At 47.9% G+C, this 23,665-nt stretch overlaps 1 protein-coding gene and 1 long non-coding RNA gene across 3 annotated transcripts; both read left to right on the top strand.

The window, feature by feature from the left end:
- Nucleotides 1–3,245: 3,245 nt before the first annotated feature.
- Nucleotides 3,246–8,442, top strand: LOC147357896 (uncharacterized). The gene is made up of 2 exons (XR_015141531.1): nucleotides 3,246–3,438; nucleotides 8,211–8,442. It is a non-coding gene; the product is annotated as an uncharacterized LOC147357896 (long non-coding RNA).
- A 3,942-nt stretch (nucleotides 8,443–12,384) lies between these two features.
- Nucleotides 12,385–23,289, top strand: CCKBR (cholecystokinin B receptor). 2 transcript variants are annotated; one of them, XM_086338378.1, is made up of 5 exons: nucleotides 12,385–12,703; nucleotides 20,637–20,888; nucleotides 21,040–21,289; nucleotides 21,572–21,744; nucleotides 21,869–23,289. In XM_086338378.1, the coding sequence occupies exons 1-5, from the start codon at nucleotides 12,553–12,555 to the stop codon at nucleotides 22,405–22,407; spliced, it is 1,365 nt and encodes a 454-aa protein (XP_086194504.1). In that variant the 5' UTR covers nucleotides 12,385–12,552; the 3' UTR covers nucleotides 22,408–23,289. The 2 variants fall into 2 exon arrangements, with proteins under 2 accessions (XP_086194504.1, XP_086194505.1); XM_086338379.1 differs by lacking the exon at nucleotides 12,385–12,703 and adding an exon at nucleotides 18,813–18,868.
- The last annotated feature ends 376 nt before the right edge of the window (nucleotides 23,290–23,665 follow it).

Below are 23,665 nucleotides of genomic sequence, written 5' to 3'. Positions count from 1 at the left end.
AGAAATGGGATTCTTGAACATTATATTAGTTTTCTTTTATTGAAGTAACATATTGCCACAAATAGCTTAAAACAGTAGTCATTAATTATCTCACAATTCTGAGTCAGAAATCTGAGCATAGTGTGGCTTAACTGGGTCCTCTGGCTCAACTGGGCCTCCCAAAACCAAAATCAAGGTGTCAGTTGGGCTGGGCTGTTATCTGAAGTCTCTGGGAAGAGTCTGCTTCCAAGATCATTCAGGTTATTCGAAGAATTCAGTGTCTTTTGTTCGTGGAACTGAGATCTTTATTTCCTTGACACATGGCCCCTTTATCTTCAGGCCACTAAAGGCATGTTAAGTCTTTCTCATTCTCCAAATCTCTTACTCCTGCTTCTAAGACTGAGAGAGACCTCTGCTTTTTAGGTTCATATGATTAGATTAGGCTCACCCAGATAATCCAAAATAATCTCAATATTTTAATTAAGGTCAGCAGGTTATTAACCTTAATTATATCTGTAAAGTCCCTTTTCGCCATAATCACAGAAATAACACCAGAGGGCAAAGATAATGGGAGCCAAAATTCTACCTATCACAGGGCTACTGGGAAGGAAAGCAGCCTGGACCACACTTTCAGCCCAGGCTTAGAAGGAACTCTAAGGATCAAATCTTTGGAAACTGCAGGAAGATCACTTTGCCCCAGGGCATACTGGAGTCTCAAAGCAGCATCCACTAGAGGGAGCTCAGGCTTGAGTGAATGAGGTGCAGACCTGCATTACCAACATGGTCCGACTGCCACAGAGCCTCCTGGTCTCCAGATACTCTGTCCAACATAAAATCCACAGATATTTTTATAAGACCCTAAATTTGGAGGACGAGAGAATGGAAAGAAAGTCACAAAACACAGGGAGATTAAATCTTTCAGTAAGATAGGTGGTTAAATGTTTAGATGACAATTGTCTAATTTAGAGAATTAAGGAAAAATCCAATTTTTTACACACAGTTATGACACTAGTGGTAAAGAATCGACTGCCAATGCAGGAGACTTGGGAGACACGAGTTTGATCCCTGGGTGGGGAAGATCCCTTGGAGGAGGAAATGGCAATGCACTCCAGTATTCTTGCCAGAAGAATCTCATGGACAGAGGAGCCTGGCAGGTTACAGTCCATAGGGTCATAAAGAGTCAAACATGACTGCCTGAGCACAAATGCAGTCATTTTTAACTGCTATATGTAAATTATCTCATTTGGTTCTTATAGCAATATTAGGAAACTTACATTGCTTTATGTTAATTTTTCTAAATAGGAAACTGAAGCCCACAGAGCAGCTAAAAAAATTACATAGGATTTTGTAAAGTTGGACTTACCCAGTGACTCAGCAGTAAAGAATCTGCCTGTAATGCAGGAGAATTGCAGGAGATTCCCGGGATCAAGAAGATTCCTGGGATCAAGTTCAATCCCGGGATCAAGAAGATTCCCTAGAGAAGGAAATGGCAACCCACTCTAGTATTCTTGCCTGGGAAATCCTATGGATGGAGGAGCATGGCAGGCTACAGTCCATGGGTCACAAAAAGTCAGACACAACTTAGTGACTAAGCAACAGCAACAAAATTGTAAAGCTGTTTATGCCAGGTCCTGGGCTAAGTGCATTGTCTCAGCTAATCTTTATAACTATGAGAAACATGGTATTATTTCCCCATTTTGAAATGAGGAAACAAAGGCTCTGGGAGATTAGGTAATTTGTCCAGTAACACAGGGCTCCTAAATCACATGGAATGAAACCTAGGTTTGTCTGTTTCTTCTAGGGAGTTAAGAAATGGAACTGCCTCAGCTTGAGGCCAAGGCCAGGCAAGCTCCTCCTTTTCTTGAGAATGACTGTTGCAGGCTATAACGGTGGTAACCAGGTAGTAACCAGGGGAGAGGGAGCTAGTCATGGTGCAGAGCGGCGCCTGTGAATCACCAGCAAGCCAGTGTGCTGAAGTGTGATCTCAAGGCTACATACCTAGACAAGGGACCACCCACTGTTCTGGAGAAGAGCTGTTAGTTCCAGCTGTCTGCCCTCATGCATGCAGCTGTGGGAGGAGTTCCGGAGTCACGACCAGATTCCTTAAGGGGTTTCAAAACTGGGCCCTTCTGCTGATAGCTCAGCTGCTTCTGGCTTAGCTCTTCCCACCCCACCTCCATCCCCACCTCTGTAGGACCCATTTCCCTTGCTGGGTCACTAACCTCAGAACACCTTGGCCTGGCTAAGATTTGGGATGTACATTCCTCCTCAGTGTTCCCAATTAGCCATTTCCCCACAGGAGTTTCTTCAGCCCACCCTGCTTCACCTTTTTCTTACTGAGGGTTTGACTGCTAATGGCAAAGACAGATGGAAATAAAGTAGCCAGCTTGGGAGGAAATCAGATTCACAGGGAGTCTGGCCATCCAATCCAGGGAAGATCTGAATTTTCTTTTACTAGGAGCCAGGAGCAGGAGGACAGGTGGGTGGATCCCAGCTTGCAGGTGAAGCTAGGGTTTGGCTTGAGGCTTGGATCAGAGGTAGATGATCAAGCTGGGTTGAAACTTGGGTCAGGGCATAGCCCAAGTCAGTGCAGGTATTAGCCTGGCCTAAAAGCACAAAAAATAAGAGTTTGGGGCCAAAATGTGCTGATAGTCAATCAGAGTCAGATGGTAGTTCTGAAACATCACTTAGTAGCTGGGGGATTCAGCCTCCTACAAAATTGAAAGAAAATTGAAAGAAATGCTTGGAGAATTAAAATGTAAATGAGATTATGAATGTAAACTGTCTATCAGTGCCTGACAGAAAGCAACTGCTTAACAATGAATAATAGTTAAGACCATTATTCTTACCGCTCTAGCAGGTAAGAATGGGAGCAGGCAATGGCAACCCACTCCAGTACTCTTGCCTGGAAAATCCCATGGACGGAGGAGCCTAGTATACTGGCTGCAGTCCATGGGGTCGCAAAGAGTCAGACGCGACTGAGCGACTTCACTTTGACTTTTCACTTTGATGCATTGGAGAAGGAAATGGCAATCCACTCCAATGTTCTTGCCTGGAGAATCCCAGGGTCGGGGGAGTCTGGTGGGCTGCCATCTATGGGGTCGCACAGAGTGGGCCACGACTGAAGCGATTTAGCAGCAGCAGCCGCCGCAGCAGGTAAGAATATGCCTTTGAGGGTCCTCGCAGCCCTCCTTGGCCTTGGGCCTAGGGGCTGTGCTGGCAATGCTAAATCTGGCCAGCAGAGGGCGAAGCGCTTTCTTTCTCTCTCCTCCCAGCTCCCTCCCAGGCCTCAGGAGTGCTTTCCTTGCACAGCTGGGAGAATTACCCAGGGAGAAATGGAATCTTAAAATCCGAGTCTTGACTGATTTAAGAAAAACCTTATTCAAATTTTCTAGCGAAGACAGCAGTGGTGCGGCTGAAAGACATTACTGAGGAAGTTATGCTAAATCAGAGCCCAAGGTATGAATACCTGTTGAGGGCAACACATGGAATGGCTGGGATCATTCAGAACTGCCGTCTCCCAGTTTGAAAACTCTTGTGCTTTTCACCCAGGATGCATGGACCCTCTCTGTGTCTGCCACTGCTTTTCCATTTTCAGTACCTTGGCTTGTTGTCCTCAGCCGTGCCCTCCACCAGCAGGTCTCACAGGGCCCCAGAGGCACGAATGTATTCCTAGACGCCTTCTCTGTTTAACCTCCCGGGTGAGCCTTCCTATGGCCCTTTTAGCCCTCAAGTAAGGCCCTGACCTGGGGTCTCCAGGACCCTGTAGCCTACCTGTGAAAGCCCACATCTGAAGCCACATGTAACCTTCCAGTGGGAGCCAGTCCCCAGTGTACGCTCTGCTCCCCACAGCATAAGCCCCAGGCTCTGGAAGGCTGGTCCTTCCCTTGGTTTCTTTCCTCTGCCCAACATCCCTACATGCTCTGGTTCTTGCCTGTCTGTCTTCTCAGCTCATTGCCTCTTTGTTTAATCATGCCAAGGGAAGGACTTTCGATGTGGGCAGGGAGTGTGTGGGCAGGAGCTCAGCAGAGAGGCATATCTGCACATCACAGAAATGCAGAGAAAAGAAGGCCTTGAAAGGTGAGGGGAGGAGGCAACCCACACAGTCACAGGGGAGAGATTAAGCCACTGGGCCAGCAGGCTCCCCAAGGAGTAAATGACTGGTTTCCCTCCTAGCTCTCGATCCCAGCTGCATGTGTGTCAGGGTCAGGGCTGTGGAGGCAGAGTGTGTTCCTGACCACGTGCATGAACACTGGCCTCCCCAGGGAAAGTGTTGATGTTTTGTGGACCTTCAGGCTACCTGGAATAAGCCCTACCTTATCAAGCAGGTTATTTGGCTGTGCATTCGACACTATGTGCTTTTCTCTTGCATTCTCTCCCTTGCATATTTACTGATGTATTGTTTATTTAAACATTCCCCTCTTATCTCAACTGTGATATAGAATATTGAAAGAAGGATCATGTGCCCACCTTGAGCAGTAGCATGGGTGGCTCAAACTTCTCCAAGGCAAAGGTAGATTGTTCTAAGCCACAAGAGTCAAGCAAGGTGGACCAGCACCCCCTGCAAGACACACATGTGCATGCATGCATGCATGCACGCGCGCGCGCACACATACACACACACACACACACACAGGCAGGCAGGCACCAAAAAACAGAAAACTGACAACCTTGACAGGACAAGGCCTGAGTCAGAAAGGCAGCTTCCCTGAGGACTGAACCTGGCCCTATTTAAGGGCCTCCTGCACTTGCCTCCTTGATCTAGCTTTCTGACTTGTTCTGAAATAAGGGTCCAGGTCTCTGTCCTCTGTCTACTCATATTGACTTTGAAGTTCTCCTTCTGCTGTCATCTAACGTTCCCCTGTTTCCTGGCCCTCAGCAATCTCACATTCTCTCCAAATGCTGGCTTAATCCCTGGCACAGATGGAATCTCCTGATTTTGAGCAATGAGGTTTGACTCCCCTTCGTGTTGCATTTTAATCTCTCTTCCTTCTTCCTCCTCTCATGGTATGTCCCTCCTCCCCCGTGAAAAAAAGTGAAAGCATCAGTCACTCAGTCATGTCCAACTCTTTGAGACCCCATAGACTGTAGCCCACATGAAATTCTCCAGGCAAAAATATTGGAGTGGGTAACCATTTCCTTCTCCAGAGTATCTTTCCAACCCAGGGACCGAACCCAAGTCTCCTGCAATGCAGGCAGATTCTTTACCACTGAACCACCAGATAACCCCACTAGTATCTATGACTTTTTCCTCTTTACAAACCATCTTCTTGAAACAATTTACACCCACAAACTCCTGATCTTCACCTCCCATTACCCATCTGCACTTGGTTAGAGGGGAGAAATTGAGCAAGGTACATAGGTGATGAACAATATGGAAGGCACCACAAAATTATAAGCAACTCAAGGTTCCTTAAGCATAAAAAAATAGAAATGAGAGTAGTGTGGGGAGTGGTTTGAGAAACTGTTGGAGAAAAGGATAGATGCTAGACACTTGGAATATAGACAAGCAAAGGGGTGATTACAAGACATGTTAATTGTGGGACTACCATGGTGGTCCAGTGGTTAAGAACCCGCCTGCCAATGCAGGGGACACGAGTTGGATCCCTGGTCCAAGAACTAAGATTCCCACATGCAGCGGGGCAATTAAGCCCATGTGCCAGGACTACTGAGGTGGCGCTCTGGAGCCTATGTGCCCCAACTACTGAAGCCCACTCGCCCTAGAACCTGTACTCTGCCACAAGAGAAGCCATAGAGAGTAGACCCCATTTACCCCAACTAGAGTAAGCCTGCGTGCAGCAACAAAGACGGAAAACAACCAAAAATAAAATAAATAAATTTTTTAAAGACATGTAATTGTGAGAATTACCATAATGAATGAGAGATACAGGTGTTACAGAAGTCTATGGGTTAAGAGGCACCTAATCCAGATGTGTGGGGTTAAGGAAAGCTTCTCAGAGGAGTTTCAGCTTCCGTAACTCCTTTTCCAAGATTAGCAAACTCTCATATCCTCAATTTCTTTGAACACTCTCTCAATTGCCCTGTTAAATAAAGCTAGTCACTGCATGACTGAAGGTGGCTTATCCACACCCACAGTCACCTGCAAGAAAGGGCAACAAAGAAGAGAGAATCCACTCCTTTCCTTTAAGAACTTAATCTGGAAGCTGTACTTAAGGCTTCCATCCACAACCTCTGTCCAGAATGTAGTCATAAAGCCACACTTAACCACAAAAATCTAGGAAACATACTCGTAATGTGGTTGCCATGACATTTTCATCTATATACTTGTAATCTGGTTGCCATGACATTTTCTTCTAAAATTATTCTTTTCTACTAGCTTTTTACAATTGAGTCTCTGCTGCTACTGCTAAGTCACTTCAGTCGTGTCCGACTCTGTGCGACCCCATAGATGGCAGCCCACCAGGCTCCCCCATCCCTGGGATTCTCCAGGCAAGAACACTGGAGTGGGTTGCCATTTCCTTCTCCAATGCATGAAAGTGAAAAGTGAAAGTGAAGTCGCTCAGTTGTGTCCAACCCTCAGCAACCCCATGGACCGCTGCTTTCCAGGCTCCTCCGTCCATGGGGTTTTCCAGGCAAGAGTACTGGAGTGGGGTGCCATTGCCTTCTCTGAATTGAGTCTCTACTTACATCAAAAAGTAGAACCCTCCACATGTACACTGGGTTCCATACTTCGCTGCCTTTTCTCAAGAAACTTGCATTAGTGTCTCTATTTCTCTCTGCCTCTCAGTTTCTGTCTCTGTCTTTCTCTCTCCTTCAGTCTTTTCTACACATTGCAGTATTTTGATCTGCCACTAAAAAAGTTCTAGTTCTTCCATCTTTAAAATCTTTAATTCCACATCCCCCTCCAGTTACTACCCTTTTTCTTTTGCTTAATAACTACTATTCAAGAAGACTTGTCTAAAGTCACCTGCTGTACTTTCTCCCATCACATTCAGTGTTCAGTACATCGGATCCATCTTTTGTCTCTAGTGAAAAGTGAAAATCATTCAGTCATGTCCAACTCTTTGTGACCGCATGGCCAGAATACTGGAGAGGATAGCCTTTCCCTTTTCCAGGGGACCTTCCCAACCCAGGGATCAAACCCAGGTCTCCCACATTGCAGGCAGATTCTTTACCAACTGAGCCTCAAGGGAAGCCCAGGAACATTGGAGTGGTTAGCCTATCCCTTCTCCAGGGGATCTTCCAAGCCCAGGAATCGAACTGGGGTCTCCTGCTGTGCAGGCAGATTCTATACAAACTGAGCTATCAGGGAAGCTCTAGGACCTCACCAAAATGGCTCTTTCTGTGGCCAAGGCTCTCTAGGTCCCTGAATTCTGAGTACATTTCTCATCCTCATTATCTTGGTCCAGAAGCAGCATTTGAATATATTCAGCATGTCTCTTTTTGCTTTTATGATGCCTTTCTCCCCTTGTTCTCCCCTCACCCCTCTAAATGCTCTTTCTTGGGCTCTTTTGCAGGTTGATCTTTCTCTATCCAGCCTTCAAACAATGGTCTTTCCCAGACTTCTCATCTGGTCCTCATTTCTCTTTATTCAACATACTCTTGTTAATTCTATGGTTTGCATTAATTCCTACGATCTATGTATTCAGCTTTCTACTGGAATTACTACCTATGTGTCTAACAGGCATCTGAAACTATACTTGTCCAAAGTGGACCAGATTCTCTGGTGGGAACTTCTGTCTGATAGCTATTACTTTCTCTATGAAGTCAGGGGCTGTGTTATTTGTTGTGGGTAAAAGTTGGTGTGTGTGTGTGTGAGTGTGTGTGTGTACAGGCACTCACCAGAGTTAGAGATGCAGTAAGAGAATTTATGAATCAAGAAAATTTGAAAAAAAATTTGCAAAATGAGAAGACGGTGACCAGAGAAACAATAAAAATTCTACTCGTTCTGGGAAGCAGCATACTAGGACCACCTGAATTCTGATTTCCCAACTCCCTGGCTTTGAATTGTGGCTTTTTTATACCTTTATATCCAAAGCTTTGTGGCTTTGGATAAGTTACTAAAACTCTTTCACAGCCAGTTTTTTCATTTAAAATGATAATCGATAATATTGTGCTCAAATTTGTAGTTTTTTTGTGAGGATTAAAGACAATATGCTTGGAACAGTAGGTGATTATCAAACTTTCACCAGAACTATTATTCATTTTAAATTTCATTGTTCTCTGTCACTTTCCACAAACAAATGGCCTCTAAATTGTCTCTCAATCAGCCTTGCAAGGCAGGAGACACGGGTTCGATCCCTGATCAGGGAACTGAAATTCTACATGCCCAGAGACCACTAAGCAGGCACACAGCGACCACTGAGCCTACGCGCCACAGCTGCACTGAGCCTGCGCGCCACTGCTGGAGAGCCCCGTGCCACAGCAAAAGATCCCGCCTGATGCCACAAAGACGCAAGGATGCAGCCAAATAAATAAATAAACATTTAATAAATAAATAAATTCTGTCCCTCTTCCTTCTAAGTATCTCTTAGAGCCATCTTCTCCACTACTTCCATGACTTTAGTTCAAACCACTGTCAATTCTTCCCTGAATTACTGTCATGGATTCCCAATTGATCCCACTCCTAAAGTTGCTCTCCACACCAGTTGCTACTGCAATCTTTCCAAGGTTTTCTAAATCTTAACAAATTTCCAGTGCCCTCACTTCTTCCTTGCATGGCTTGCAAGAGTCTGCATTTGCTATCTCCTGAGATGAGAGGTGTGTTATTTTCTAGGGCTACAGTAACAAATTATCATGAAATTGGTAGCTTAAAAACATCCATTTATTAGCTCACAGACAGTAAAGCTGGGTTCTTTGCTCAGAGTGGTTATCACCAGGCAGAACTCAGAGTGTCAGTCAGACTCAATTCTCTTCTGGAGGCTCTCGGGGGAAATCTGCTTTCAGGTTCATTCTTGTCATTAGCAGGATCCAATTTCTGTGGTTGTAGGACTGTGGCCCCTATTTTCTTGCTGGCTGTCAGCCAGAGATGGCTCTCAACTAGAGGCCATTCTCAGGCACTGTTGTATGCCCTCCTCCATCCTCAAGCTAACTACAGCCACCCCTATTTGTTGCCTCATTGCCCCCTCCATTTTCAAGCCAGCTACCCTCTATCAAATCTTGTTCTTCACATCTCTTTGACTTCCTCTTCTGCTGCCAACCAGAGAAAACTTGTGTCTTTTGAAGGGATTCATATGATAAGGACAAACTGGATAATCTATCATAAGGTCAACTAATTAGCATTGTTAATTATATTCACAAAAATCCCTTTTGCCCACGTACCATAATCTTAGGAGTAATGTCTTATCACATTCACAAGTTCCACCCACACCCAAGGGAAGGAGATCATACAAGAGTGACAGTCATTAGGAATCATCTTGCAATTCTGCCCACCCAAGAGGGAAAGCAGGGAGAAACACCCCTGAGAAATACTGAGATCTTGAGCTGAGATCAGAAGGATGAGTAGAAGTTAATTGGGTAAGGAAGGAAATCTTCCAGAGGGAACATGCAGAGGACATGTAACTAAAAGACATATATCTGAAAACTAAACAAAAAGAAGGCCGGTGTCTTCAGTGGAGAGAACAAGAACCATAGTGATTTGAAACAAGGTAGTTAGAGAGGTCAGTAGTAGTCAGGCCATGCAGACTTCATCAGTTCAGTTCAGTTCAGACACTCAGTAGTGTCCAGTTCTTTTCGATCCCATGGACTGCAGCACGCCAGGCTTCCCTGTCCATCGCCAACTCCCTTACTCAGTCTCATGTAAGGGAATTTACTCAATCTCATGTCCATCGAGTCGGTGATGCCATCCAACCATCTCATCCTCTATCATCCCCTTTTCCTCCCGCCTTCAATCTTTCCCAGCATCAAGGTGTTTTTCTCATCAGGTGGCCAAAGTATTGGAGTTTCAGCTTCAGCATCAGACATTCCAATGAATATTGAGGATTGATTTCCTTTAGAACTGGCTGGTTGGATCTCCTTGCAGTCCAAGACTTCATAGACTCTATTAAAATTCTTGGTTTATTCCCACAGCAGAAGTCCAAAGAATGGCATAATCAGATTTGTATTCCAAACATAGCACTCTGGTTACAAGGTGGAGGGTGGATATAAAGAGGCATCCATTAAAATGTGGACAACTTAGGAAGCTGGGAGAGTAGTACAAGAAATAATGGGCAATGTCAGTAGAGATACAAGCATAATGGTTCAAGGAACACTCAGTAGCTAAAATCAACAGCACTTCGTGATTGATTGAACATGGGAGAGAAGCTATTATGTTCCCCAGGAAGCAGGCTCTAAGACAGAGATTACTGTGGAGGATGTTTACTAAGGAGGGCTCTCGGAGTCAACACCTGTGTAAGAAAGAGGATGAACGTGGGATCGGGGAAAGGGAGAAGCTGAGCAGCCCAACAAAGACCTCAGTCAACCCCAGAGAGGAGCTGGGAACATCTTTCAAAGTTGTCCTCTGTCAGAGTAAGGGAAGTGAATCTTTATATCTTTCTGCTGATCAGTCATTGACTGTAGGATGCCTCAGAAAGGGAACCTGATCTTGAATGAGCTAGCTTTCTTCAGCTCAGGCAACTCTTGAAGGGACTGACAGTTGAGGGTTATCTTCCAGTGAAAAAGGAGACTAAATCCTTCTTTTTTTTTTCATCACAACCTTCACCATAGGGGTGCAGGAGCATAAGGGAGTACGGCATTCAAGATGATCTGTAAATTTCTGATCTGTGCATCTTGATGGGTGCACTTATGACCATATGTTGTCATCATAGGTTTACCTATCATTTTCCCCTACTAGCTTGGGAAATTGGCACAGACTGTATTGGACAGCTAGTGTACAGCCCTATACCTGGCACATTGCTGAGTAAGTGAATGCCAGTCTATTTCTATTTCCACTCCCCTCCCACCTACATTACCTTTGCTTCCCTGCCCCCACACCCTACCTTCATCCAATATGGGAAAAGTTCAGCAGGTTATCTGAGCCCTCACCTGTGCTGGAGCTGAACAAACAGCAAATCGGGCTGCTATGGTGGGGAAGGCAGGCAGTGCCAGGAGAAGGGGGGTTGGGTTGACGACATTCCCACTGACCTCAGGCTTAAATCCTCTTTCAATATCTTTAGCCTCTATAAACTCAGTACTAGCTGGATCAGGTCCTCTTCCAAAGACTGACTGGATAAGTCTCTGAATTCCCCATAAACTCAGACCTCGCCCCCAGTCTAATGTTCTCTTTGATAACTCCCACCTCTGACAGCTACTGCTGTCAGGCCAGAGAATGAAATTCCCCGTTAGTTGAAGTTTCTTTGGAATGAAGAAGAATGACATCGAGCAGGGGGAAAACATTAGTGGAGGCAAGTCCTACCCAAGTAGCTGAACCGACCGCAGTCCTGCGCATGCCCCATTCAGCTGTGTTCCTGGTGCACCCCAGTGCTCCCCTTCCAGTCCCCAACCCCCTCAACCCCCCGCCCCACCGTGGGAACCTGACTCCCTACACCGGCTGCTACACCTGCGCTGAGAACAAACAGGGAGCTTCAGTGCGTCGGGTGAGGGTGGGCGCTGCCTGGAGACCACAGAGAAAGTCAGCCGCCTCCTCCCGGGTTAAGCCTGCGCTGGGCTGGGAGGCGAACCATACCCCACCTTCACCCCACCTCACTCCTGTTTATCCCGGGGAGTTCTCGCCGCTACCCCGGCCGCCCCTCGATCCCCAAATCATTCTTCCTCCAGGCAGCCCTTTTCCCCAGCGGGGCGGGAATGCTGCCCCATTCCACATCTTTGCCCGCTGGGGAGGGTTCCTTGGGCGCTTTGCGTGGAAGCCTGGGTGTTGGGCCTGATGTAGGAGGTGAGGGTGCGGGGAACAGATGCAGGGGCTACCCCTGCCCCGAGGCAAAGAGCTGCAGGGAACCACCAGCGATGGTGTCACGGTCACTGCGGCCACTGCGGCATAGTTGGGTACCGTGGCGCTTCCCGCCGGCTAAGGTGTCTGCGCTGCAGCCGGTGATCCCAGCGTCTCGGTGGCCACCTCCTGGTTCCCCGACCCACCAGGAAAAGATGCTAAACCCTGCGGCAGCCGCGCCTTACCCTGTCCCTCTTAACGCTGCCTTCTTACCCAGCCTCCCTTCTCCCCGCTACCTCTCCATCCACTACTAACCTCTCCCCAAACCTCGCCAACACACACAGATACACACGCTCCCGAGAATTCCCCGGAACCGGGACGCTGGTGAAGGGGAGTGGACGGGAAGGAAATCTCTAAGAGAAGAAGGGAGAAATCTAGGGGGTGGAGTGCGGACAGCCCCCCGGGCGGGAAGCAAGACAGCCCCCGGGCGAGGGGCGGAGGGGCGCGGGTAAGTCAGGAGCTGGAGAGGGGGGCGGAGAGTCACCTGGCTGGACAGAGGCGGTCCCGAGCTTGGGAGGGAGGCGAGCAGAGGCGGGGCGCGCAGAGGAGGAGCGGAGGGACAGGGGCCAAGGCTGGGGGCGGGAACCAGGCGGGGCGCGAGCCTCAGCCGGAATCGCGGCGGGAGCAGGTGGAGCCGCAGCGGGAGCTCGCCCGGGCGAGCACTGGGAGGCGGCGGCTGAGCCGTGGCAATGGAGCTGCTAAAGCCAAACCGGAGCGTGCTGGGATCCGGACCCGGGCCGGGGGCTTCCCTGTGCCGCTCGGGGGGCCCCCTCCTCAACGGCAGCGGCACCGGCAACCTCAGCTGTGAGCCCCCACGCATCCGCGGAGCCGGGACACGAGGTGGGTGCCTCCCTAAGCCCCCTCCGCGAGCTCCTTCTCACTGCACCCCACAACACTCACAGAGGCCCCCATAGCCTCCTCAAAGGGATAGCCCGCACTATCCCTTCATAGTACTCCCTCCGTCCCCAGACAGCTCCCCTGACACATCTGTCCTCCACAGCTCATAAAACTCCATCCCAGCTTCACACTACCTGGTCAGAGTCCCTTCACACCCTAGCCCCCTCGCCACCCCCAGAGCTCTTGGTCACCCCCAAAACGCATCACCTTCACCAAGACACAGCCCACTGCTAGACAGAGACAGTGGGAAAGCAAGGACCTCCTCTGGCCAATCCCTTCCAAGTCTCTCCTTTCCTTTTGCAGTCAGTTCAGGGAGCCTCACTGGGAAAGGAAAGGAAGGAAGAAAGGCAAGATTGGGGGGATGAAGGGGACTGGCTGCGGGCAGAGGCAGTTACAATGGGAATGGGAAGTTACAGTCAATTACAAACAATTACAGTCTCCTGTGTTGCCCACCCCAACCCTTTGCCTTCCCCAAGAGATCTCCTAACCTGAATTAGGCTGGACATTGGATTGGGATCTGCTCTCCATTGCCCTCTTCCTCAAATCTCCTTGCCTCCCAAGCTGGAGTTCTTCTCAAGGCTCTATACCCTCTCTCTTTTGGTGTCTCCAAGTAATGTCTCTAGGTCCCTTCCAAGCCCCCTCTCCAACCTGCCTTTCCTTAGGTTTCACCCTTCTAGAGCCTGGCTGCCCCATTCATCATCCCATCCCCTTGTGCCACCTTTCCCTCCCATCCTCAGGCCGCTCTCACTCACCCAGTCCTGGAAATGACTTTCACTCCTCCCGTCACTCAACATCTACATTTTCTTGATGACCCACCTCCAGTCATATTTTCCCCTTCCCATACCTTTTCTTTCCTTAAGTGGTTACTAGACAGCTGCTACTATAGTCCCTAGGCTAGGTGCCAGGCACACAGGACTAAACTAGAGCCAGTCTGGACTCTCATCTTCAATGCAGGAAAGAGACAAAAACCAATTTGAGAAACCACAGTCAGCATTTAGAATTCCCATAAGAGGGACAAAATTGTGGGCACCCAAAGGAGATGGGATCTGAAAACTTCACAGAGGGAATCTTGAAGTTGGAGTTCAGGAGGCAGAAAAGTAATAAGTGGGATTCCAGGAGAGGGAACAGCATTAAACAGAAGGAAATTATTCCATGCTCTAGAAGGGAAAGTGGGAATAAATTGTAATTGAAGGATTTATTTACCTCCATAAAATATCAAATACTTTCTCAGCTCATTGTTATATACTCTCTCATTCTTGCACTTGGATACTTTCACTCAACAAATACTTATTGAATCAGAGATTGTGCTAGGCACTAGGGACAGGAGTAAAACAAAACTGACACCGTTCTTATTTCAAGGAGCCCACAGTTCAGCCGCAGAGACAGACAAGTAAGCAGGGAATTGCCAGACAAAGAGGGCCGTGACTTGAGAGGGATGTGGGAACTCAGAAGAGGAGCACCTCTAGCCTAGCTTAGCCTTGGGAATCAAATTTGGCCTGCTGAGGAGGTAAAGGGTAAACTGAAATAAAAGTTAAAATGCTGAGAGAAGTACTCTGTGACAACCTAGAGTGGGAGGCAGTGGGAGATGGGAGGGAAGTTCAAGAAGGAGGGGACATATTGTATACATGTGGCTGATTTGTGGTGATGTATAGCAGAAAACAGCACAATACTGTGAAGCAATTATCCTCCAATGAAAATTTTAAAAAGAAAAAAGCTGAGGGAAAGTCAGCCAAATGAAGGGGCAGAAAAGGCAAAAAGCATCTTAAGCAGAGGAACAGTATGTATAAACAGCCCGGAGTTTAAATCCATGGCACTTTCGTTCAGTGTATCACAGTTTCTGAGCGCCTGGAACTTGTACCATAAGAGAGGAATGATGAACACTCAGGATGAAGACCAGCCTAGAGAGATTCCAGAAAAATGTATGGAACTGTCTAAGGAGTATAGATTTTATCCCGAGGTCAATGGAAACTGCTGAAAGGTGAAGTAGTGCTGCCAGGATTAGTTCTGTAGTAAAGAGGGTGGATTGGAGGACAAGAGATGGGCAGAGGGGCATCCCTTTGAAGGCTATTATGTTACATTGGCCCTGGTGAAAGATGGTACTGGCTTAGGCTAAGCTACTGGCAGTGGAGATGGAGAGAACTGGATGGATTGGAGAAACACTTCAGGAAGTGTAATCCACAGAACTTGATGATTTATTAGAAATGGAGAGGGAAGAAGAGGTCAAGGGATGACATCTAGGTTTCTGACTTAGACAACTAGATGGTTGTTGTGCTGTATATGGAGGATAATAAGGAAGCAGAAATAGATTTGAAGGAGGACATTATCCATTCAATTTGGAACCCACTGAGTTTAAATGCCAGTGAAATATCCAGGTGGAGTTGCCCAGTAAGCTATTAAATCCAAGGATCTGGGAGATACAAGCTGGAAATGCAGACTTGAAAGGTTTTTGTTTGTCTAGAGGAGGTAATGAAAGCCATGAAACTAGATTAAATCATACAAAGATTGTGTCAGATTAAAAAAAAAAAAAGAGGTCCTGGGATAGGACCTTGAGGAAGACCAATTTTTAAAAGCCAAGCAGAAGAAGAGGAGTCCATGAAGGAGATCTAGATGAAACCATTAGAGAGACAAGAAGGCAAGGAAGAAAAAAAAAAAAAGGAAAATTTCAAACAAGGTATCACATGCTGCCAGTATAAGTCAGATAAGGTCAGAATAACATCCTTCGGATTCAATGGAAAGGACATCCTAGGAGGAGCTGTGGGGTTAGGGTTAGGGTATTATTACTGACTACGGTCAGTTGAAGTTTGGGCCATGGAGAAGGGGTTATGAGAAGTGAACCAAGGCACGCAGATAAAAACTTCCATATGTTTTGAAGATAGAGAGACAAAGAAAAAACAGGATAGTTCTAGAAATAACATGAGGTTGGGGAAGTGTGTGTGTGTGTGTACATGCACCTGCACATATAGTTTGTCTTTTGAATGTGTATGTATTGCAGAGAAAAAACCATTTTTTAAATGTTGATGGGGAATGGGCCAAGAGAGAGGAAGGTTGAAGTGCAGAAGAGGGGCTAGTTGATAGAGTAAGGGACCTTGAGCAAGCAGAATGTGCAGTGATTCAGAGCCCAAGTCATCTAGATGCTGCTGCCTACACACACCCGGCAGAGACTGTCAGCCACACTCACTCAGCTATAACCCCTACAGACACATCTCACCCAGGCTCACCCAGTGCTACCAGTAGAAACGTGGCTGTTACCCACATTATTCTGATATAATCCACATACACTTAAATGTTTCCGATGTTCACTCAGAAACTACACACAGAAAGGACTTGTGGACACAGAACGTGAGGGAGAGGGTGGGACAAATTGCGAGAATAGCATTGATAGATATGCATTACCACTTGTAAAACAGATAGCTAGTGGGAAGCTACGGTATAGCATGGGGAGTTCAGCTCTGTGATGACCTAGAGAGGTGGAAGGAGGAGGGGTGGGAGGGAGGCTCCAGGGGGAGAGGACGTGCATATACACACAGCTAATTCATGTTGTTGTACAGCAGAAACTAACACAACATTGTAAAGCAATTATACTGCAATTTACAAAATAAATAAAATGGGGAAAAAAAGAAGCTACCCACAGAAAAACAGACGCCACCCACACTTACTTTAATATTACCCACTGTCATTTCGATGTTACTCATCCATCAAACACACACGCTTTCACTTTTTATTATCCACATATAATCAAATATTACTCATGCTTACTTAAGGAACCCATCTCCAGGTATTACCTATAAAGTCATAGATATAACTCTTACATATTCAGATAATACCTGCAAAGACTCAAATACTACCTGTGGTCACTCAGACGCTGTTATTTTACTCAATCAGGTTAACATCCTAATCTGTTAACATCTCATATTTACACTCACTTAAATATTGCCCACATACAATTTCATATTACTTCTGCTCAGTCATCTAGGACCACCATCAGCTGGATATTTCCCTCATTCACATACAGACCTCTGAATGTAACCCATGCTTCCTGTAGATGTTACCTACAAAATGAGATGTTATCTGTAGACCCTGGCTCATTCAAATGTTACAACACTTATTTAGATATTATCTAAACTTAAAGGTAACCCACACTCAATCAGATATTACCTATAGACACATAGCTGTTACCCTTCTCCAGATATTGCCCACAGAAATATGTGTCAATCTCACCCACCCAGATATCATCTCTAATACTCAAGTATTCCCAAGGCTTACTCTGCTCTCATTCACAATCAGCTGGATAATACCCATGCTCACCACAGAAGCATGGGTACTACTTTGATGTCTGTGTGATGGGTAACCAAATCCAAGACACCAGTGAACGGCAGGATCTGAGGCATCAGCAGCTTCACTGTTCTGTGGAATCATTTCTTAGAAAAGCCTGTTCTTGTTTTATGTGACTCATCTGGATTTTTGTACCCACACTTGTATGCCCTCATCTGGACAGAACAAATGCAGATGCTCTAGACACCAGAAGCAGAACTGAACTGTTTCAGTCTTCTGAGTCCCCTGGTCTGATTTCTGATCTGCTGGCGTGGCACAGTGGTAAAGAACCCACCTGCCAATGTAGAAGACGTAGGAGACAGGTTCAATCCCTGGGTCAGGAAGATCCTCTGGATGAGGGTGTGGCAGCCCACTCCAGTATTCTTGCCTGGAGAATCCCATGGACAGAGGAGCCTGGCAGGCTACAGTCCATAGGGTCACAAAGAGTCCGACATGACTGAGTGATTTAGCACATACTCATCCCCAGCAGAATGACACCCACAGGTAGACTGTCAAGGCACTGATGGCTGTACCCCAGATGAATGAATGAGAAATGAGCTTTTCACAATTTATAGTGTCATCCAAACTTTAGGTGTGGTTACTGAATCAAGAACTAGTAGAAAGGGAACTCCTGGTGGTCCAATGGTTAGGACTCAGTGCTGTCACTGCCAGGGCGCCATAGTGCAGCCAAAAAAAAGAAAAATCTAGTTGAAGAGAAACATCCAGAGAACAGAGGAGGATGTGAGAGAGATGACAGAACTAGAGAGATAAGGGATGGGAGGAGAGGAGAAGGGCATAGAGGGGCAGTGAACTGAAAGGAGACACACACAAAAATGCAAGATAGACCACCTGTTCTATTTTCTTGGGTCCAAGGACCTCTCTGACAGAGATCCCCCCTCCCAAATGTTCTTTATTTCCCCCTATACACACACATACACACGCACACCTTCCATAAGCCTCCCCTGCAGAGAGGGATCCCAGCTTCTAAATGAGACATAGATAGTTTGTGTATAATAGTAAAAGTAACACATCCCAAATCACAGCCTGTTATTGACCCCTTCCCCTGTACCACCCAAAAGATTCTCCAACATGGGTCTCCAAAGAAACAGAGGCAGTGAGGCAGCAAGGAGAGTGCATGCTGGAGCTTTAGAAGCACAGAGATGAAGGAGGGATGAGGAGAAGCAGAGCAGATGCGTGTATGTGGACAGTGACAGAGATCCAGTTAAGATTCATTAGCAAGCAGGTGTTAACACCTCCTGTGCAGGAAGCATTATGCCAAATGCTAGGGACATGCTGAAGAACAAGGTGGGCATTGCCCCTGCCCTCAAGAGCTCATAGTCTAGTGGCAGAGACAGAACATGAACATCATAATACGGTAAGAAATGCCAGGGTAGAGTCTGGTAGTGGCAGCGTGATGAATGACAGAGAAGTGAGGGAGCAGCAGGAGACAAAGCATTTTGGAAATGTAGAGACAAGATTCTGTTCTGATTCGGCTCCTCACTTGCTGTGTGCTCTGAGAAAGTAATGTCATTCCCGGATTCAGAGAGGGTACTGTACTGCTTAGTTGCTCAGTCATGTCTGACTTTTTGCGACCCCAATGGACTGTAGCCTGCCAGGTTCCTCTGACAATGGGATTTTTCTGTCAGGAATACTGGAGTGGGTTGCCATTTCCTTCTCCAGGGGATCTTCCCAACCCAGGAATCGAACCCACATCTCCTGTGTCTCCTGCATTGCAGGCATTTCAGTTAGGAGATTTCTTGTAAATAGTACTTCCTTGAAGTCTACAACAACTTCTGGGTAAGTATGTAACTATTGATATGGGGGGAAAAACAGTTTAATTTGGGAGTTAAGGCAAAAGTCAGCCAATGTATGGGGCTATGGAGAATGATGCAGCTCTGGGCCCTTCCATCTCCCCAACCTGGTAGGCTCTGTCCCTGCCCTCTTTCCTTCCAACCTCCAGTTTCCCTCACACTGAGGCCATGGGCAGGGGTGACTGGGTCCAGTTTAATTCAAATCAGTTTTGTCTTGGTTGTGATATGGCAGCCCAGTGATGAATCCTTCCCCCCAACAGGCAATGACACAAGTGAACGGGGTCAGCCCTTTGTCTAGCCCAGCAGTGCTACGTGTCCTTCCTGTGAGCTCCCAGAGCATTCTGTTATTCTTCAACCTCACTTCTTACCACACTGTGTGACAGATATCTATTTATATGTCTGAGTTTCCCTCTAGACTTCTAGAATGTGAGCTCTCAGATGACAGCTCTCGGGGCATTTGTCATGTTCATCTTTGTCCCCAGTGCCTAGTGTAAAGATAATCCTCTGCAAATGCTTGTGGAGTGAGAGAGAATGTTTCTAGATAATTAAAATACAAGGCAGAAAGTAAAGGCCGTTCTAACAGGTGTGTAGGGAACATGCATGGGTCAGAGGAAGGGGAGATTAGCTCCAAATAAGGTTTCCAGAGAGGCCTTATAGAGGAGGGAGCAGTCAGTCCTAGTCTTGAATGACAATGGTTAAGTAGTTCACCAGATAACAGAAAACAAATTTAATATTGAGAGTCCTTCCCTGGTGGCTCAGACAGTAAAGCATCTGCCTACAATGCGGGAGACCTGGTTTCAATCCCTGGGTGGGGAAGATCCCCTGGAGAAGGAAAATGGCAACCCACTCCAGTATTCTTGCCTGGAAAATCCCATGGACGGAGGAGCCTGGTAGGCTACAGTCTGTGGGGTCCTAAAGAGTCAGACACGACTGAGCTACTTCACTTTCACTTTCAATGGGGGGAGGAGGGTATGAACAGTGGTGGGGGAGCAGTGAAAGAGCAGTTTAGGCTGAGAAACCAACGTGAGCAAAGGAGAGTCATGAGTGCACCTGATGCCTCCCAGAAACTGAGTCATCTGGTGGCTTAAATGAGTGCATTGCAGGAATGAGGTGAGAGGAAGAAAAGGCCAGTTCTGGGAGAATCTTGATGACAAGCTGAAGACAGTTGAGAGTAGGTAAAGGGTCTTTTGGCTTGTCTGTTTAGTGATTATTGTTGTTTTTTAAGACATTAAAGACACGATCAGACCTGTGTCTCAAAAGATAGCAGTCAGCAGGGTTGAATGATACCAGGAGGTCATTAAGTAGAATAGGCTGAGAAGGGACCTTTGGATTTGGTAGTTAAAGCTTAGTAACCATGAAAAGAAGTGTAATGAACACTTATGAACAGTAATGGGGAAGAGGTCACTGGACTGTAATAGATTGAGGAGTGGATGAAAAGATGCAAATAATCTCTTCAAGAAGTTTGGCTGCAAAGAGAAAGAAGGATTTGGAGCAAAGCTTGAGAACAGATAGGGTTTCTTAAGGAAGGGTAGAGTTAGGCCACTTCAACTAGGCTTCTAGAGGTTAAAAGGGTAACAAATTCAAGTTCACCATTTACTGAGTGGGTCCTGGGCCAGTGGGGAAGGGGGAGGATTTGGGAATCAGGGGATCTGGCTGGGTAGTAGGGCTTGAAGAGTTGGGAATAAGTGAGACTGGACAGCCCAGCTGAGTGGGGGCCAGACCCCCTGCTGCCACCTCACCTCTTTCCTACCCAGAATTGGAGCTGGCCATTAGGGTCACCCTGTATGCTGTGATCTTTCTGATGAGTGTTGGAGGAAACGTGCTCATCATCGTGGTCCTGGGGCTGAGCCGCCGTCTGAGGACTGTCACCAATGCCTTCCTGCTCTCACTGGCAGTCAGCGACCTTCTGCTGGCTGTGGCTTGCATGCCCTTCACCCTCCTACCCAATCTCATGGGCACGTTTATCTTCGGCACAGTCGTCTGCAAGGCGGTTTCCTACTTCATGGGTAGGTGAACAATCGCCCTGCCTCCCTTAGCCCTCTCCTCCCCTAAAGTCCTTGCCGAATGTAGGGGTTTGTCTTCGTCTGGAGTGTGGAAGTCACACTGGGGAATGTGTAGCGCAAGTTTCCTAGGTAACCCTTTCCTCTTCCTTCCTAGGGGTGTCTGTGAGCGTGTCCACGCTAAGCCTCGTGGCCATCGCCCTCGAGCGGTACAGCGCCATCTGCCGACCACTGCAGGCACGCGTGTGGCAGACGCGCTCCCACGCGGCTCGTGTGATCGTAGCCACGTGGATGCTGTCGGGACTGCTCATGGTGCCCTACCCAGTGTACACTGCCGTGCAGCCAGCGGGGCCTCGTGTCTTGCAATGCATGCACCGGTGGCCCAGTGCGCGGGTTCGCCAAACCTGGTGAGGGTGCCTATTACCCATTCCTGAGAATTCCCTTCTCTTATTTCCATCAGTCAGAAGCATTACCCAGAATCTTGCTCCAACAATTATCACGACCCACCACCCTGGGATCCCCATTCGGGGCTCCTCCCCAGTTCTCTAGCCCTTACCAGCTGTACCCCGAATCCTACCTCTACCTCTAGGACGTGGTCACCAGCCCTAGATACACCAGTTCAGTCTTCCTCCATCAGTGATTATAGCTGGACAGGGATCCGCACTGACTGGTCTGCGCTCTGTCTCCAGGTCGGTACTGCTGCTCCTGCTCTTGTTTTTCGTGCCTGGGGTGGTTATGGCGGTGGCCTACGGGCTTATCTCCCGTGAGCTCTACTTAGGGCTTCGCTTTGACGGTGACAGTGACAGCGAGAGCCAGAGCCGGGTCGGAAGTCAGGGAGGGCTGCCCGGTGGCACAGGACAAGGTGTGTGAAATCCAGGAGAGGGCGGGACTTTGGGAAGGGGCGGGACATAAAGTGGGTGGGGCGGAAATGTGCGGGCTTTGAAGGATTCAGCCTCCAAATCTGACCGCCCACTGTCTGTGCTCAGGTCCTGCCCAGGCGAACGGACGTTGCCGGTCTGAGACCCGGCTGGCGGGTGAGGACGGCGACGGCTGTTATGTACAGCTTCCGCGCTCCCGGCCTGCATTGGAGATGTCTGCGCTGACCGCGCCCACGCCTGGCCCAGGATCCGGCACCCGGCCTGCCCAGGCCAAGCTGCTGGCTAAGAAGCGCGTGGTGCGGATGTTACTGGTGATCGTTGTGCTTTTTTTCCTGTGTTGGTTGCCGGTGTATAGCGCCAACACGTGGCGCGCCTTCGACGGCCCAGGCGCACATCGTGCACTTTCGGGTGCGCCCATCTCCTTCATCCACTTGCTAAGCTACGCCTCTGCCTGTGTCAACCCCCTGGTCTACTGCTTCATGCACCGTCGCTTTCGCCAGGCCTGCCTTGACACCTGCACCCGCTGCTGTCCTCGGCCTCCAAGGGCTCGCCCCAGACCTCTGCCGGACGAGGACCCTCCCACCCCCTCCATCGCCTCACTGTCCAGGCTGAGCTATACCACCATCAGCACGCTGGGGCCTGGCTGAGGGGTGGAGCGGGAGCGGGGCTGAGGCAGGACAGACGGATTCCTACCAGCTCAGCCCCGTCCAAACACACAAGAGACGCAGACCAGCTGACACGAGAGACTGACTAACCCCAATGGCCAGGAAAGGGTGGCTTACCTGACACTAAGGAAACAAACCAGACCCTCACACAGAAAAGGAGGCACTCAATGAGGGACTGAGCCTGGCACACAGAGCCATGGCACTGACCTTGGACAGACCCAGCGTCCCTAGCCGTGGACTGTCTCCACACTGTGGAAACCGACAGGGGCTGACCTGCCTCTCACACGTATAGCAGGGGCATTGAATCTTTCAGGGCTCTGGAGCCTGGCACAGGAATGACTCCTGAGATGCTCCGCTGTGCCCATAGTTTGACCTCACAGTGCCCTTCCCCATCAGTGCTGCAAACACCAACCTGCCTAATCTCACACTCCCCGGACCAACGAGCTGTTTTGCACTAAGAAGTCCCTTCATTCCTTTCCAGTTAAATAATCCCTTCACCGGACTTTTTCAAGAAATGATAAATGACTTGGTTTCCCCCTCAATTTCCTTTTTGGACTTTTCTGGGGCATGTGAGGGGGCATGGGATTTGGGAGTCCTCTCTGTCAGGTCCCTCCCCCTGCTGCTCACTCCTGTGCATGACCACCTGCCAAAAACCCCATGGTCTGAGTCTAGATGAGGCTGTGTGAATTCTCTCTGAGTGGTCAACCTGGACCCACCTCACACCAGAGTCACAAAGCTGAGAATAAGGTTAGGGGTGGAATACGCATGGCACATCATCATTCCTAAGCACACTGTCCTAAAGTGGTCCCCTTGTTAGGGTACTATATTAATAGATGCTTATTAAAATTTTAATGAAAAAAGGAAGCACTGTATGTTAAGACTCAGTTTATTCACTGTGTATTTGTAATAATATGGGGCCAGAACATAACAGATATACAGAATTAGAGTCGGGCCTTTTAATGCACTGTTACCTGTGGAAGCACCTTTTACTGGCCAGCAACAAGGAGAGGTGCAGTGGGAAAGGAGGTAGGGGGGTGCTGAACCTAAATGAAAGTCCTGGAAATCAGTCTCCCTGTTGACCATAAGACTGATCCAGCCCCAGAGAGAGGCAGAGATAGCAAATCACCCCTGCACACATACAGTGACAAACCAGGAAGAACAGATGATCTCACCGAGGGAACGCACAGAAATAGACAGAGGTGTGGTATGCTAGGAGAGGGCTCCTTGACACTTCATCTTG

This window comes from Bos grunniens, chromosome 15 (genome assembly GCF_055505025.1).
Source record: "Bos grunniens cultivar Pamir isolate PY7600 chromosome 15, Bosgru_T2T1.0, whole genome shotgun sequence".
Taxonomy (NCBI): Eukaryota; Metazoa; Chordata; class Mammalia; order Artiodactyla; family Bovidae; genus Bos; species Bos grunniens.
This window is presented reverse-complemented; position numbering and strand designations above follow the sequence as displayed.